The sequence below is a fragment of the Furipterus horrens genome, unplaced genomic scaffold, assembly GCF_987537825.1.
Source record: "Furipterus horrens unplaced genomic scaffold, mFurHor1.1.pri manual_scaffold_5, whole genome shotgun sequence".
NCBI lineage: Eukaryota > Metazoa > Chordata > Mammalia > Chiroptera > Furipteridae > Furipterus > Furipterus horrens.
This window is the reverse complement of record NW_028327175.1, coordinates 139,952,342-139,970,893: the sequence shown is the minus strand read 5'-3', so window position 1 is coordinate 139,970,893 and position 18,552 is coordinate 139,952,342. Positions and strand designations below refer to the sequence as shown.

Genomic DNA, 18,552 nt, shown 5'->3' with positions numbered 1-18,552 from the left:
TATGCTTAGTTTTTGTGCTTCTGTTAATTTTCTCTGGTTAGGTGAGTTGCTCCTGAAGTTATTAAAGTACATTCAGTCGGCAGCCGTCCGTCTCGAGAGACGATGGTGTAGCTTCTTAAGAGTCTATCTGCACCGCCGAGAATGGCTGTGCAGTCCGACTCGGGAGTGACACGGTATCTGTCTCCTCCCGTGTTGAATCGACATCTTACGATGACGCTGGAGTGTCCTCTCCAGTGGAGCTGAAGCTACAGAGCCTGGGCAGGGTGATATGGAGGGTCTGCTGTTGCCCATGCAGCAGACCCCCCCTCTCTTCGCAGCTGAAGGGTCCAAGGGAAAGACGGAGTCAATACAGCTTGGCTTCAGGTGCGCCGCAGGAGTTGCCGGTGTTGACTACAATGTCAAACCGCCTTAGGGACTCCGGCTCCGGATTTTCTGTCGGGGTTTACTCCCCTAGCTTTCCCCTAAAGAGGTATGCCGCAAGGCAGCGGAGGTTTTTTGGAGTCAGAGTTTTCCTTCTCTGATGTGCCCTGACTGGAAGATCGAACCAGCGACACTTAGCTCGCAGGCCGACGCTCAATCCACTGAGCCAAACCAGCCAGGGACAAAGTACATTCAGTATATATCTATAAAAGTATAGAAGGTAATATCAGCCACAAAGCTTATTGTGAAAACAGGTTGATATATGTAACACACCAACTATACACAATAAGCCCTGAATGCATGATAGTTACTAAAGTAAGAGACTCTGAGATTTAATTGTCTTAAGAGTACAGATGTCAGGGTCATTCAGACTCGAGTCTGAATTGCCGCTTACCAGCTCTGTGGACTTGGGCATGGTACTTTCATTTCCTCATTGTTAAAATGGGGTGTAAATACATATCTCATTGGATGCTGTATTAAGGCACCTAATAGACTACTAGCATATACCAAGTACTCAATGAAGGACTTGTTTTAATATGTTGTTACCACAGGAATAAATCATTTATTGAGCACCCATTCAAGACCCTAGGTAGATGTTGTGTATGATTCTGAAACTTCAGATTGATAACTAAAATCTATTAGAAGACTACTTGATTTCAGTTAGGCAATATGTTTAACTTGTGTAGGCTGGTCATGTAGGCTAATCCTAACAGAATATTAACTTAGATTTCAATGAGCTGAAATTTAGCCAAGAAGCAAGCAAAAACAAGTAAAGCTGACAAAAAAAACAATAAATTCCATGAGCAGCCAAAGATGTCACACACAAAAAATTGCATGTAGTATTTTCATCATAGAAGTATTCCTCAAGTTCTTGTTTAGTATCTGTCACATGTCTTGTTAGTTGAATGACTTTAGGAGAGTCTCAGACAATTCCAATTTCCTCATCTGTGAAATAAAGGTATTAAATAATTTCTAACTTTTAAATTCTGTGTGTATAATGTTTGAAATTTATTCTTTCTGGTTATTTTCTATATTAATCTCTTTTTGAAAGAGAAAAATATAATAAATGTATCTGAAGTGCAGGATCTATGCACAAAATTCTCTGGATGTCATGCTCTGTGATAAATAAGGGATTTCTGTCCAGCATGACCAGTATATAATTTAAGTTAATTACAAGCAATAAATAAGAGTGATTGGTTTTTGTGGAAATCGGGACCACTAGAAAAATCTTTGCAGAGAAGTTATGATAGGATAGCCTAGCTTATGCGTCATTTTCAAAGTAGCTCCAAGTTTCAGTGTTTGAAAACTTTAGATATTTATTGTTAATTGTATAATATGACATTGGTCAGAGTGGCTCTACTCCACATGGTCACTCAGAGACCTAGGCCAATGGATGATCTAACATCTCAAATTGTATCCTCCATGGTTGTCACAGTGGAGGAAGAGAGAGGGGAGCTGAAGGCTTGCCCACCCTAATGCCTCAAATGCACTAGTACTTCCTCATCCCCCAAAGTCATTTCTACTTGTGGCCTATTAGAATTAATTAGATGGCTCCAGCTGTCTGTAAGATAGTGAGAAATGTGGGAGAATTACTTATTTGGTGAGGGTAAGTATTTTTGCTACATGGCACATGAACTGATTCTAAAAAGGTAAATGGAAATCAAGCTGGTGAATGGGGAAGGAGGAGATGAAAAAGAAACCCTGTCCTATTAAAGCAAAGAAATTACACTAACAACTAAGAAGTGAATGTTAAGGAATTAATTACTATATTCTATTAAGCATCTGGAAGTGAGAACACACCATAATCTGGAAAGAGCTGAGAGCTGAGAATATACCTTGAGGTAGCTCTGCAGCTGGATATTGCAGTTATAGTATAATATGGTTTATAATTATAAAATACAGATCAGTTATACTTTATGAATTTTATAGTTATTTCATGGAAAGTGTGTTAATGAATAGAGTCTATGTTATAGGGAGATTGCTCTGTTATCTGTATCCAGGATGCCTAAGTGCTTAGCACTATTTTTTTTTTAAATCCTGGTCCACCCTAAGTATAATCACAGAGTTTAGAAAGAAATGACCTCTTGTTTATCTTTTTGCCGGAACTTTTAAAATTGCACCAGAAAACAAGAAAACATTCAATGAATTGACTTGAGAAGTATCACATGCGTGTTAACTATTGAAAATATTTCTGGAGGTCAGAAGAATAGTGTTATCTAAATACAAAATTAAAGTGGCAGTCAGCTTGAATGAAGTGTGTACTTTGTACAAGGAGCTCTGTTAATTATTTTATACACATTATCCTAGTTAAACCTCACAATAACTCTGTGAGGAAGGTACTATTATTATCCACATTTCCAAACTTTATTAATTTGTAAGCAGTTAGATGATATGATTGTTTTCATTTTGTACCTAAAACAATTTGGTCCTAGAAAATATAAGTAATGTTATATACTACATTTTTTATCTATCCTATACTTACCATCAAATTAAAATCTATTATAAATGTTTATGATTTCCACAATAAAATGATTTAAATATAGCTAGTAGAAATTATGTTGCAATGTTAATTTTTCTGTTTTTAGGGTTTGGACAGAGGATCCAAAGTCCAAATTTCCACTTTCAGCAGTGTTATTTCAACTGTTAACCAGAAGAAAGAAGCCGCTGAAAACAGAAGTTCACCTACACATCTTGCTTTCCCTAACGTCAAGAATGGTAAAATAAACAAATAATGTAATTTTAATTATTAAAAGTACACATAATCTGTATACCTTGATTGAAAGTATACTTTAAAACTATTGAAAAAGTAAATATTGCCCTGGCTAGTATGGCTCAGTTGGTTGGAGCGTTGTCCTGTAACCAAAAGGTTGCGTGTTTAATTCCTTGGCTGGACACATACGATCCCCAGTCTAGGCGCGTATGGGAGGCAACCAATCGATGTTTCTTTCTCATATGGACGTTTCTCTCTCTCTTCCACTCCCTCTGAACGCAATGGAAAAATGTCCTCCAGTGAGGATAAGGGGGAAAAAAAAGAAAAAGAAAAAGTAGATTTTAATTATCCAGCAGTTATGATTGTTATGGTAGGTCTAGGTAATTAATACAATAAGAAAAAGAAACAAACTGCATAAATATTTAAAGAAACAAAACAAGAAAGAGTAAGAGAGTTAAATACAAAGCTCATAAATAATAAGAAAGTTTGGTTAGGGAGCCAGACAGAATGCAAATATATGAAAACTCAATAGATTTCCTTTATTTGAGCAGTCATCAATTAGCAGGCTTGGCGGAAAATTTAGTAAATACTTAGAAATAAACTAAAAGAAAGGGAGCAAAGCCTATGTAAGGAAAACTATAAAACTTTATCAAAGACAAAAAAGTGGTGTGAATAGAAAAACTTAATGTAAGTATTATAGTGATGTGAGGTACACCCAATTTGCTCTCTACATTTAATAAATTTTCAACCGTTTTCAGGGGGGAACAAGAAAATGATGCTGTATTTGATCTATAAGATTAAATGTCTGGGAGGATTCAAAAAAAAAGTGAGGGAGCTCGTTCCTCCATGGTACCATATGTTATAAAACTGTGCTAATGATAACATTGCCACCAAGATAATCAAATACATGGAAATAAATCAGTAAAGAATATTGTGCACAAATGGTATGAAATTATTCAAAAAATGGAGTTAGGCCAACTGGCTAAACTGTTGAAAATAACTTTAGATTTTTAAAAGACTATAAAACTACTAGAAGAAAACTAAGGACATTCTTTTTATAATAAAATTCTTGGAATGACAACAATGCCAACAGCCATAAAACAAAAACTCGGTAAGTTTGAACACAAAAGGCAAGTTAAAACTGCTATAGGAATTTTTAAAAATCATAAACAGAGTTCAAGTACAAGCATCTTAATCAGTGAAAAACATATCCTTGACTCATTAAGCTCATTAATAGATCTGTAAAATGAACATTCCTGTAGGAATGGCAAAGGGTGTGAACAGACTAATCAAAAAGGAAATATGAACAGTTAATATACATGTGAAAGGATGCTCAATCTCACCAGTATTTTAAAAAGTACAAATCAAAACAAGGAGTTAACATTTCCCAACTAAGTTGCAGAGAATAAAAGGATTTATATTTGTACTGTTGTCTAACGGGTGTGAAAACTGGCACTTTTATGAGTGAAGGGCTTGACAATTGATAAAACTTTTCTGGAGGGCAAATTATTGACATATACTCAAATTTTTAAATGTTTATATACTCAGTGACTCAGTAATTTCATTTCTAGTATTCTAAGGAAATAACATAGATACAAAGCTATACGGAAAGAATGTATGTTGTTTATAATAGTTTATTTAAAGCAAGTTAAATGAATGGGTTAACTAAATTATGGTAATCCATATTGTAAATACTATGCCTCTATCAAGAAAAATGTAATATGTATATTAAGTGTCAAGGAGAAATGCCCACAATACATTGTAAAATGGAAAATGCAAGTTACACACTAACAGGTAGAATATGACTCCAATTTCTTGAAGTGTAGGCGAACCTTTTCTACTTATTTTGAGCATACAGAGAGGTAGCAGAAAACATTCTGTTGCTGGCTTCCTCAGGAAAGTAGGACTGGATGTATATTATTAGTATGTTCTATTCTGTGTACAACTCTATATTGTTTTATCACAGGAAATATACATTACTTGCATAATTTCAATTGTCACGTGCTCTGTAACAAAACAAATCTGATAACATTTAAATATCCCTTACACCCAAACTAGAAAAGTTTAAGGATATAGTTTCTGGTAAGTTGACTATGTCCACAAACTGTATGTAGCATCAGTTATTTCTGCACAGGTTTTCTGTTGACACTCTACTAGACCTATTCTGCACTCTTTCAGATTAGTATTTACATTATAACATTAATCAACCTCTGCCTTTGATAACTTCTTCCTTCCTTTATTTACACACACAGACAAGCACACATATTCCATCACTTCAGTCTTACCCCAACGAGGCGCCAGTGCCCATATGTCTCAGGCCCCCAACCCACAACAATAACAAAAAACCTGTAATTGTGATAACATTATAGAAATAAAGAAAATGAGTCCTGAGGTAGAAATTATTTCCCCATTTTAAGGGTAAGGAAATTAAAGCCACATAGAGTTTTCAGTGACTTGCCCTGCATGAATTTACAAAGCTAATGAATGGCAAAGATGGAAAAAGGAAAGGAAAACCAAAAGTCATTTTGGATAATGCCTTCATTAAAAGGAGAGTTGGTGAAAGAAAAGGAAGTGAGCTCTGAAAGAGATAAGAGAACTAGGTTGTCCTATGACTTAGAAATCGAGGAAAAAGAAAATTTCAAGAAGAGGATCTGGTCAAGAGTGTTATTACTAAGAGGGGACAAGATGAGTAAGCCCTGAGCCAAGGTAAGGATTTGTCACTTAAGAGAACAGTTTAATGGAGTGGTGTGAGGAGAATTCAGACTGTACGAAGTTAAAGGGTAGATTAGTGGTGAGGATGTAGGAACAGTGTAGATTGCCTTTAGAGTAGTTTGAACTGAGAGGAAGACGAGAACAGTGGAGTCTTGCAGATTAGTATGGTCAAGGGAGAGGATCTAACAGAAAGGGAGAGGCTAAAATTACATTAGGAAGGAACATAGAATAATAAAATGAACAGATAGAGTAAAAAAATGTTATGAGGATGAGATCAAGGAAGAATGCATGCACTGAGGCTGAGATGTTGGCTCCAGCAAGAAGAGGGCACGTTATACTCAGACTGTGGAATAGAGGGGAAGAGAGGAAGCAGGAGGAGGAAATGGAGACAGGAAACTCACTCCTTCTTGCCTTGAGTTCAGCAGTCTTCTTGGAGACCGTATTAGTTCCCTAGGGCTGCCATAACAAAGTACCACAGCTTGGTGGCTTGAAGCAACAGAAATTTATTGTCTCGTGTTTCAGGATGCCAGAAGTCTGAAATCTAGATGTTGGCAGGATTGGTTTCTTTTGAAGGTTCTGAGGGACAATCTGTTGAGTGCCTTTCTCCTAGCTTCTGGTGGTTGCCAGAAATCCTTGGTATCCCTTGGCTTTTAGATGCCCCACTCTAACCTCTGCCTGTTTCTTTACGAGACATTCATTCTCTGCTGCGTGTCTTTTGTGTCTGAAGTTCTTTCTTCTTACTTGGAACACCAGCCATTGGCTCAGGGCCCACCCTAATCCAGTATAACCTCATCTTAAATTGATTACGTCAACATCTATTTTTTAATAAGGCCACATTCACAGGTCCTGGGGTCTAGTACTTAACATATCTCTTTGGCATAAACAGTTAAGTCCACAACAGAGGGATAGGAACCTTAAGAACATTGAAATGTCTGATATGGATCATGAGAAGGAGTCCAAAAGAAGGGATGGACAGCTATAACCTTCTTTGTTTGGACTGTTTGTTCAGATTCATTGGCTTTTGATTCCACACTGATTCCTATTCTGTCTATACTAATGTCATGAGCTCTGAACCTAGCTCGCTATCTTGTATGCCCACAACCTGCCTGCCTTCTCCTTGGGTGGATGTATTGACTGAATATGGTCCACTTACTTGAGTTCCCACTACGTGTTTGCTTCTCTCTCATCTGTGCCAGTCTTGTGGAGCCTGCACTCAGTCCCAGCCTGAAATTGGAGCATTGGTATACACCACTCTAGAGGAACAGACCTCTTAGCAGACTTCCTTTACCTTATGGGAACTCTTAATGAAGACTTCTCCTAGCAGTTCCATCTGGATGCCACCTGGATTCAGGTGTGACATGGCATTCATATGTCAGGGCTACTGCAGAGAGAATTCTTTTATTGAATGGGAATTAGTCGACTAAATCTTCCAAATGTAAGCATGTTTATAATTCCTTGATCTTTTGGGGAGCCTCTCTTACTTGCCAATATGATGGTTTTCTCAACGATGCATCATTCTTGGCAGTTAGTACAGTTTTCCTCCCTCTTCTCTAGTAGCAAGACCTATGCTGGGTATTCTCTTAACAGCTTGTCTCCCGTCTGATCTTCAAGTGGTATCAGAAGCTGCAGAAGCCCAGCGTGGGCTTGCCTAACAGCTGAGGGATGCCTTTCCTGCCTGTAGAGCACGTGACTTGGTGTGCCTGTTGAGTTGGCTGTCCTTTTCAAGATCAGTGAAGTGTAGGAGTTTTACCTACTATAACAGCTGCCGGGGATGATACATCTCCAGAGAAACAATATACATGATAAGTAATGGGGGGGGGGTAGCACTACATTCGCTCTTACTCTTTTGTATCCTCCTTTCAAAAGTGATTATGCCCCTTTCAGACTATTTAAAACATTTTTAAGCAGCACAGAGCACCTTTAAAGGAAATGAAGTGATGTCTCCCCAAACCTTTTAATACACCTGCACTTTCTGGTAACTCAGGGAAGAGTAGACGGGGCCCTGGTTCCTCTCCCAGCTCAGTCCATTTCATGAGTTTCCTCTAGAAGAGCCTGGCCATGACATGATGAACAGTGCAGTTTTTACACACTCTAGAGAAATGCATCCATGATCTTTGCCACTCTGAAATAGCCAAGGGAAGCACAGGGTAGCCTAGCTCAAATGTGATTGGATCTGTGTTTGGGGTCCTGTAATCTATTTGCAGGTGAAGTACCACAGAGTTTTTCACAGTTTCTCCAAGAGCAACGTGAGGGGCAGACAGGGAAACAAGCTGTGAGAAGAAACCCAGCACAGGACTTGCCATCTGGGGAGAGAAAAGGGCTTGGTGATAGTTGCTTTACGATTCCTATCCTGGAAGAAGTATCTCCAAGGCCTCAAATGACCCTTGGAGAATGAACTGATTTTGAACTAAATCACTAAGATGCTTCCGTAGGTCAGAGTGAGTACCCTGCTTTTCTTCACCATGCTTATGGGAGAGGTGTATATCTGTCAGGAACTTAGACTACCTTGCTGCATTTACATTCATAGCTCGGCACTCGTCGGCTTCAGGAATTGTCAAACCCTGTACTCGTCACATTTTGTTGAGAAAAAATGTTTCAGCTTTCAGCGCTTGCTTGCCACATGGCGCCCCTCTCTTTCAATGAGGCGGAGGTCGAGTCAGTCTTACGGTAGCTCACGAACAGTTCGGTACTCGTTGGTTTCAGCCCTCTTCATGAGTTCCAGAGCGAATTAATGAGTACCGTACCGAGATACCACTGTTTTACTTCTCTGTCTCTACTGGTTTGCAAGCTCCTTAAGCTTTTCTTTTGGAGAGAGAAAGGGCTATCCTTTTTTTTTTATATTAAAGTTAATTTTTTGAAATTATGCATTTCAAATATCAAAACTATAAAAATGGTTCAGATGACTCACTTTCACCCTCTTCGCTGCTGTCTTTTGTATTCTTTCCTGTGTTTTTATGCAAATGAAAACATATAAATATACAATCTCGTTTTCTATCTTTTCTTAAAGAAAAGTAACTACATACACATTGCCCAGCACCTTGTTTTAGTTAATGTATCCTGTATATCTTTCGATATCAGCACATAAAGAATCTTCCTTATTCTTTTTTACAACCATATTGCATTGTATTGACATATTATAACTTATTTAATAAGATCCTATTAAAAGGAATGAGTTGTGTTCGTTCTTTTACTATTGTAAACTATGCCACCGTGAATGACTATACATATGTCATTTTGTTCATATGTAGGTGTATCTATAGGATATTCTTAGAAGTGGTATTTTGGGGTCCAAGAGTAAATGCATTAACAATCTACTTGAGTTTTGAATTCATCTGTGTATCTCCAGGATCCAGCTCCCATGGTACATGGAGTCTGTACTCAGTAAGTTATTTATTCAATGAGGAAATGTATGGGAGGCCTTTTTTCTGGGTTTCTGGCCCATTTGCCCTGTTGAAATATCAAACCTATCTCAAGGCTATAAGGAATTCTCTAAAATCTGCTCAGTATAAGGCATCTATTTCATTAGAGATAACCTTCTATGAAAAGGACTTTGGATACTTTTATAATTAGACCCGTACAAACATACACATCATTTAGCTTTGTAAAAAAAAAAAAATACATCTTCAAAAACCAATGAATGTACCACTTTATTTGGCTCTGATGGCTAACGTGAGTCAGAGTTTTGTCCTCCCTCTTTCTTCCTTTCTCTCTCCCACCTCAATTTTATTTCTTTCCAAATGTTCAAAAAAGTCATCCTATAGACCATGATATAAACACCACCTGTTATGACTAATCCCCTCTGGTCTCTCCCTGTTTCAGCTCCCCACTGCAACTGAAGTAGTCAAAAGCAGTACCAAAGTACTGGCTTAACTACTACCAATAACTGTCATTGTGACCTTAGACAAATTTAGCTCTCACAAGCTTTCACTGACTCGTTTATAGAAGGAGGAAGTGGGGCATTAAGAGTTGTAAAGTGATAGACTGTGGGAAAAGGGGTGGACCGGGTGTGGGGTGGGGAACGATGGGGGGAAAAGAAAAAAGAAGAGTTGTAAAGTATCTTCTATACCTAAGTTTTATGATTTAAAGGATTAATTTTTCAACATATTGACTTTGATCCTTGTTGAGTTTTGTTTTATTCTGTTTTGTTTGACATTTCATAATTCACTAGCTCCTACTTCCATGTAAATTTAGGGTTTAGTTTTGCTGCTGGTTTTTATATGTGGTAGGTTTTGCATTACTTGATAATGGAAATAACATAGGTTTTGTAACTTAACAGGGTGGGTTTGAATCCTGGCTCTGTAATCTACCAGCTAAAGGGGGTCAAATACAAGGTGATGAAAGGGGACTAGACTTTGGGTGGTGAACACATAATGCAGTATACAGATACTATATTATAGAATTGTACACTTGAAACTTAATATAATTTTGTTAACCAATGTCACCCCAATAAATTTAATTTAATAAAAAATAGTCATGTTACCTTTGTATATTTCCATGAACCAATACTACTTAGTTTTGAAAAACTGAATACCAAGCATATACCTGAATATGTAAGCTACAATAATTGCCATTATTCGGTGAAGATTCCCAGGAGATGATAATCTAAACAGAACCTCTGAATCAAACCTGGCTTCAGCTTTCTCAAGAACACATAGTCCATTCTGGGGAGGTCAGTGGGCAAGGTCATGAGTGAGGCATGGGACTCTAAGGGCAGTTATTGGGATAGCTGACAGACCCATGATCTGGACTATGTATATATTAGATGTTTGGCATAACTATGGCCTCTCCATCTGTCAAGAGGACCCTGCCTGGGTTAAAGCAGTGAAGTGAACTGAGTGTCCTTAGCTGATTCATATAGCAGAGCAAGAACTGATTTCCTCATCCACTGGCTAGACAAGCCAAAGTACAGATAACAATTTGGGATAGGCTCATCTTTCGTTCTCTCTTCAGTTAAAAAAGAAGAGTACAAAGGTAATCAGGATGTTGGTGATGATAGGCTTTAAAATTATCCTGTGGTAGTCTATGCAGAGTACAGCTGTCATGTAAGGTTGTTCTGATCTTAGTCCTTTGTATTGCTCTACTTCTGTCTCTATATCTCCGGAAGCTTATAGAACCATCTCTTTGTCTTGGGGGTTTGAGAGTGCACAGTGCTGTGCTTTGGCCTGGGTCTGTTTCCATCCCTTGTGCTATGCAGTCGGTAGGCCCTTTCCATCTAGCAGCTCATGTCCCTGAATCCCAAGAAACTTTCTAGAAATTTTGTATTGATGATTTCCTTTCATCTGATTTTTCTGTCCCCAACCCCCTTTCTTTTCCTAGATCCTCTGTTACTCAAAAGCCAGACTTTCTGAACTCCAAATTTTTTAATTTTTTCATTCCTACTTTCCATTTCTTTGTCCTTTTTCTCTATATTTTAGAGAATTTCCTCAAAACCCTTCTATTGACCTCCTGTTGAGTATTTTATTTCTGCTAATATGCTTTTAATTAATAAGAATTTTTCTCTCTAAATATTTCTATTTAGAGCACCCTCTTATTTCCTGGTTGTACTGTCTTTTATCTCTCTGAGTAAATTAGTCATAGATTTGTTTGTTTTTTTCATTGCATGATTTCTGATTCTTCCAAGTTGTTTTTGTCTATTTGTTTTGGTTTCTGTCTTCCATGCTGATATCACCTGGGAGCTTGTTCACTCACATGCCATCTGTAGGCCTGGACGTTAGGTGTGTTTTAGCTGGAACACTGACGCCTGGTTTTTTCACTGGCTATTTGGCTTCCTCGCAGCATGGTGACTGGATTCCAAGGGTGAGTATCTCCAAATAGACAGGCAAGCATAAATTTTATTGCCTTTCATACCTACTCCTACAGCATCACTTCTGCAACTTTTGTTAACTGAGACCACTATGTCTGGCCCATATTCAAAGGGAGAAGAATTAGATTCCATCTTTCAAGAAGAGGTATATCAAAGAATTTATGGACATATTTTAACACCATATATTGTGAATATAAAATGTACATACAGGAAGAGAAGCCAGATCTTTGATTCTTACTTCAGAATTTCTTTCTGATACCCTGTTTTTCTGATAGAGAATGTTATAAGTAAGATCAGGTGTGTGGATGATAGGTGTGTATTAAGTTTCCATGCTTCTGCAGTCTATTATAGGTCATTACATAGTTCCCTGTAATAGATTATTTTTTAACTTTTTGATTGGTTTATAAGTCCTGTCTGTTTTGTTCTTCAGTAGTTGTAGAGATGGAAGTTAGAAATGATTAAACCAGTGGTCTTCAAACCTATTTTTGTTATTTTTTTATTGTCATGGGAAAACACTATTTGAAAAGCAAGCATTTTCCTAGAGCATCATTATATTAAGCAGAGAAAAGCTGAGCTGCTCTAAGTAAACACATCCATACAGCACCATTGCCTGTGAAGTTCTATGGAACCGTGGGAATGACTGATTTAGGCCATTTCTTTCCTTTTATAAAATGTCAAAACTGAGGCATCAAGAATTGCAATGACTTGTCAAAGGTTATGAAAGTTAGTAACTTGTCCAGCAGTAGGACCTAGTCCCTTACTTCCAAGGCCGGTGCCTTTTTCATTTTTATTGAATTACAAATGATTTGAAATGAAATTTAGGGCCTAACATTTTGCAACAGTGTGTCACCAGCAGCAAACCTTTTCTGTCAGCATCTCCTTTCCAGCAGTACGGGGATAAGGAACAGAGACCCAGGCTCTTACTGAGCTCTCAACCTGCATGGAGACACTTGTGTTCCACTGATGCTGCTGCTGCCATCTGTGCTGGCTGGCCAGGAACAGTCTTCAGTCTCCTAATCATGTGGCCAATTTCAAATGACAGTCTGTGTTTTTGTGGCTACAGTATGGAAAGCTACATATTACTAGTTTTCAACTGGAGACTTCCTATTATAGCGCCACAGAAACATGAACTGGCAAAATTTGCCTGATAATCTCAGACGTTTGTACATAGTTGTATTATGATCTTCACATTTAAAAAAACTATACTGCCAGACTCCACCATAACTCTTACTCTTCTTGCACTGGCTTCAAGTGTTTTACTTAATGTTTCTAAGCAACCAACTAAAATTGACAACACTATATTAAAAGAGAGGGAAAATGATTACTGCTTATCATGTTAGCACAGAGCGTTCCCATATATTGGCTGAATGAAACCTAAATGACAGGTTTTCACTGATAAATATATTTTGGCCTTTTCCAGTGTATTAGAATATTCTATATTGCAGAAAAAGCTGCATACAGTAGAACAAAGATTTGCTTGTTCTATTTATAATATTAGTTTGAGATTTAATTAATCTCTCACCAACACAGTTATTGATTTTCTCTTTTGAATTAGATTTTAATAACCATCTGGGAGAACAAGCTGAAAGCCTCTCTCTGGAAACAATGCTGTGATATTCAGGAACATTAGAGCAGCTGTGAGCTGTTATTCTTCCTTTCTTCATAGCTGAATGTCACATCCTGTAGTTTGGCTTTCATTCAGTAATGTGAGCAAAGGATTCTGCTTTATTTCTGACACAAGTTCCATTAGCACAGTACTTTAACATTTTACATTACTCTGCAGTCCAACTTACCTTCTAAACTAAAAATAACTCCCATCTGGGCCTCTGGTTCTAACCTCATCTGGAATCCTCTTGGCCAAGGCATTACTATTTCTCCTATATAAGAATCTTTCCACTTGAAGGCTTTGCCAAAATCCAGTTCTCTTCTAATTAAATTTCACTCTTCCACCTCAGCATGGTATTAATAAAAATGAGTGGGTATAAAAATGTGTATATATGCTCTGTGAGTGAATTAAGTTAATTTATATTTGAATGAGTCTGTCTGTATCTAATCGTGGGTGTTTATAGCCAGGTTGGGAAAGGTGTGTGTGGGAAAGGATAGGGAAGTCTGGTGAAGAGGAAGAGAAATTATAGAGGAGCCTCAAAAGATAACTGTACCAAGACTGGTTGGTGTTGGAGAAAGGAGACTATTTATCATCTATTTCTTCCCCATTAATAAAAATTTTCAAACATAATTCATACAAAATCATTTGTTGAGCTATCTAATTTTACTTGCTATTAAACTGAACTGTCCAATTTGTGCTTAAAGTACAAATTACTAAAAATTGGGTATTGCCATATTTAATAAAGGGTATAAATAAAACCAATTATAGAACTGAATTAAAGAAATTTAATTATCTGTCAGCTTCATTGCTCTCTCCTAAAACTGATGAACAGTGAATCTCAGTGTGATCCTCACACTGGCAGCATCAGCATCACCTGGCAACAAGTTAGAAATGTAAATTCTAGGGCCTCAACTCAGCTCTACTGAATCATAAACTGGGGAGGGCCTAGTAATCTGTTTTATCAAGTTCTCCAGGTGATTCTGTTATACAGTAAAGTTTGAAAACCACTGCTGTTGAGTATAAGAAATTGGCATCTCTGTACTATATTTTAATATGAAATTTACTTTAATATATACCCTAACACCAATGAAATGTATCTTAGTCTGTTGAAGTCAATGATAGACCGTAAGGATAGATGCTTGATTGGGAGAGTGGATAAAAAGGGAAGGAAGACCTAATATTTATGTTACTGTTGTGATGACTGATATGGCTATGTTTGCTTACTTGACAATATATCCTGATTACATTAGAGTAGAATTAAATATTGGATATGTATGTTTCATTACTGTAGAATTTAGAATCCATAAGATATTAATCTATTCTATTGGTTTGGAAGTATTAATACTTGAGGAAATATAATAACCAATGTAATAAAATGTCTAAAGGATATGAGGCTCAACAGCACAATGAGAGGACAGAAATTAATGAACTGGAATATAGAGCAATGGAAATTACCCAATCTGAACAATAGAGAACAAATAGATTGGAAAGAAAACATGAATCGTTGGGAGACCCGTGGGACTATAACAAAAGATGTTACATTCTTGTAATTGAGAAAAAAGAGAGTAGGCTGAAAAAGTACTCAAAGAAATGACTGAAAGCTTCCTACATTTGTCCAAGAGACATAAACCTATAAGTTCAAGAACCTGAGTAAACCCAGTACAGGATAAACCCAAAGAAATCCACATTGGGACATATAATTAAATCTCTGAAAACTAAAGAGAGAAAAAAAATTGAAAAGCAGCTAGAGAAGCATGACACCTTATCTATAAAGGAGAAAACCATTAAAATAATAGCAGATTCCTCATCAGTAACCATGGAGGCCAGAAGGAAGTGGCTGAAAGAACTGCCAACCTAGAAGAATCCTGTACCCGGCAAAAATACTTTCCAGGGATGCAGAGGATATTGAGACATTCTCAGATGAAAGAAAAGTAAGAATTTGTTGTAGTAGACCTATGCTAAAAGAATGCATTTAGAGGTTCTCTAAACAGAAAGGAAACAGTAAAAGAAGGAATTCTGAAACATCAAGAAAGAACAAGATAAGCAAAAAATAGGAAAATAAAATAGACTTTCCTTTTCCTTTCATGTTTTCTAAGTTATGGTTAACAGTGGAAACAAACATAACGCTGCTGTGTTTCTAAATGTATGTAAAGATAATACTTAAGTTGGTTATAAACAGAGATGGGTAAAGAAATATAGAAGGAGGTATGATTTCAACTGGTAAACTGATGACACCATTAGACTGTGATAAGTTGTATGTAATAATGTAATACCTGGAGCAGATTTTCAGAAACACTGCCTATAAATCAAAATAAAGTTCTAAAAAGTGTTCAAGTAACCCACAGGAAGGCAAGAAAAGTAAGAGAAAACAAAAAATAAAATGAAAGACTTAAGGCCTAACATATGGATAATTACATACAGATGGTCTAAAAGAGTAAGCAGGACCATTCACCGAAACCATAAGGTCTCCATGGTGTTAGCTCCGGGCAGGTGTAAGCAGAAGGAGGCATCTGAGAACAGGAGAGCTGCAGAAGAAGCAGCAGGTGTTCACTGGAGCACTCAGGAGGCCAATCTAACATCAAAGGCTGAAACTGGGCAGGCTTCTGCCAAGAGCAGATGGTTGCAGAGGGCCCGTGCTAAAGCTGAAGGGAGAATGTAACCCCTGTGAATTCTCAAAACTGATGAACTAGAGCCCTCTTCCAGGCCAGGGCCCTCTACTGAGATTAAATTTGATTAATTTGAGCAGCACTGGGACAGCAGAAGTTAAGGAATGAGGATACCTGAATTTGAAGTGGACCGGGAAACGGCCTGAAAATCTAAAAAAGCAAGCAACCGTGTGTTTGAGTTCCACATAAAAACAACAAAAAGGGAAGCTACACCTCCTTCTACAAGTTTGGGAAAACTAATTTCAAATAATATTGGCAACAGAAAAGGAGCAAAATCAAGTTCTATAATTTTTAATTACAAAATTGTATTTTAATAAAAAAGAGAATAAGAAACAGAGAAACAGCCGCTCAAACAATGAGAGCAGATCAGAAACAGCCACAAAAAACAGATAAAACCCTATTTCAAGAGGAGCTAAAATTCGTTAAGAAAATATGACACTTGGAAGAACAAAGAACTGTAAAAACTGAGAAATGAGGTGACAATAAACAATTAGAAATATTTTTTAAAAATAGTAGGAATACAAAAGTAAACAAACATGAATCATGCCTTAAAGGAACTAAATGAAAAGGAGGAAATGTTTAAAATGTAAAAAGAAATGAAGAAAGAGATAAAAAAATTTTGAGAAAATTAAAATTGAAATAGGCAGAGTCTATACCACCTATGGGTAGTTGGAGCAAGGAGGGGCTGGTAACCCTATTCCTTGACGAGGTGTTTGCCTTGTAATAATCCATTAAGCCATACCTTTGTTTTATAAGATTTTTATATATTCATTTTATTTTATAATTAAAAGGTTATGAAATACAACAAAAAGAAAAACAATGAACTGGCAAATAGTTGCAAAAATTAAAAATGCATCAAAGTTTCATGCAAATAGAAAAAAATTCATGAAAATGCTAAAACTCCAATAAAAAATTGCTGAAAATGCAAATAAGTGATTTGGGCATATTCAAAGAGCTAATAAATATTAAAACATTGAACCCCACTGAAATATTCCCTGAAGGACAACTTTTGGGAAAAGAGCAAGGGAAAGAAATTGTTTGTTGTGAGAGAAGTTGGGGTGGGGAGAATAGACCTTCCTGAAAGTGTCCTTCGTTATGGTAGATTTTCTGTCATACAACTCCAAGGTAAATGCAATACAAAATAACTTGTTTGTTTGTTTTTTAAGTATATTTTATTGATTATATTGTTACAATAGTTCTAATTTTTTCCCCTTCACTCCCCTCCGCCCAGCACCCCACCCTCCCACAGCAATCTCCCCCCAAGTCCATGCCCATGGGTCGTAAATACAAGCTCTCCCACTTCACCCTTTCATATATTCTTCTTCTTCTTTTTTTAAATAAATAATTAATTATTTTAACAATAAAAAATAACAATCCCTTCCTCTCAGACTTAAGACCCTTTATAATCTTATAAAGGACAATGGGCGAAGGTCTCGAGCTCCTCTAGCTGCTTCAAGCTGGGCATGGTCATTGTTCTACCTACCCTTGGGTCCAGAAATCCCTAATAAGAGTAGGCGTGTGGAGGGGAGGTTGGCCTTCCCACTTGGGGAAGGATCGTGCAGACTCCAAGTCAGTTGGCTGTCCCCAGACAACGGCGTGCTTGGTTTAACAGGCTGGCATCCTTGTTGTATTCTGGGGGCAACAGATTTGGCAACAGGGTTAAAAGACATCATTCAATCCATAACCTCTAGATGACAAATGGCAGGTATTAATTTTTCAATGTCCCACATTAGGGAAAAAAAGGGCTTCTTTGGAGGAATGTGTGCCAGGCACATCTCACCTGTCCAAAACCCTTTTGCTCATTATACTTAGTTTGGGCTGAGGGAAATACTTTAGGTTTCCCCCCTTTCAGGCCTCTGGGCTCTTTCTGTCCAAGCCATTAGGATAGAAAAGAGAAACCAGTTTTAAAGTGAAGCCCACAGACCACCCCATACTTCACCAACCCAGCCACTTAGTTCAGCCAAACTGTTCAGTCTCAGGAGGCAGCGATGCAGACAGGATTAAGTGAGGCCTATACGTACAGACTATCACTCAGGTAATGAGATCATAGGCTTATGCTCTATGAAAACAGAAAACACATGTTAATTTATGTAACATAACCAACAAACAAGTCTCTAAATCTGTAGGACTGTCTTATCGGAAAGACATCCAGTTGCAAGGCATTTGACATTCTTCTTGCCTGTAAATTAAACATCTTTGAAGATACCACAGACATAGTTTAACTTTCAAATGAAAACAAATTTTAAATGAAAAGAAACTTTAAAGACAGCTGCACTACTTTATAGTCTACCACTGAGCATTGTGATTTTCCTTGAATCACGATTTTTCTCCCTACGATTATCCTCCTTGTCATTAAAGGGACTGCATTAAGTCCATTTTTAATTTATCCTGTTTATTTGCATAAACACAACAAGAGCAGCAAATGATCACTTACGATCTTTAGTTCTGCTTTGCTGGAACTTACGCAAGGAACATTTAGGGTTACCTTCAGTCGGCCCTTCAAGGTACAGAAGCTGAGCCACATACCTGGCATTCAGCCTTGCCTGTACACACCTGTCTTTTCCAAGTCCTTCTGGTTTTCCATTGTGCCTTAAGGTTCCTTCTAGCCATCTTTCAGGAAAAGAACCTTCATTCC

The 18,552-nt window shown here is 37.4% G+C and overlaps 1 protein-coding gene across 1 annotated transcript in view; it reads left to right on the top strand.

Annotated features, from left to right (window-relative positions):
- Positions 1-18,552, top strand: part of HECTD2 (HECT domain E3 ubiquitin protein ligase 2) — a 69,390-nt gene that overhangs the window by 11,156 nt on the left and 39,682 nt on the right. The window contains exon 2 of the mRNA XM_090279250.1: positions 3,006-3,135. Within this exon, the coding sequence (XP_090135376.1) occupies positions 3,006-3,135 (130 nt within the window). The remainder of the gene's footprint in view (positions 1-3,005; positions 3,136-18,552) is intronic.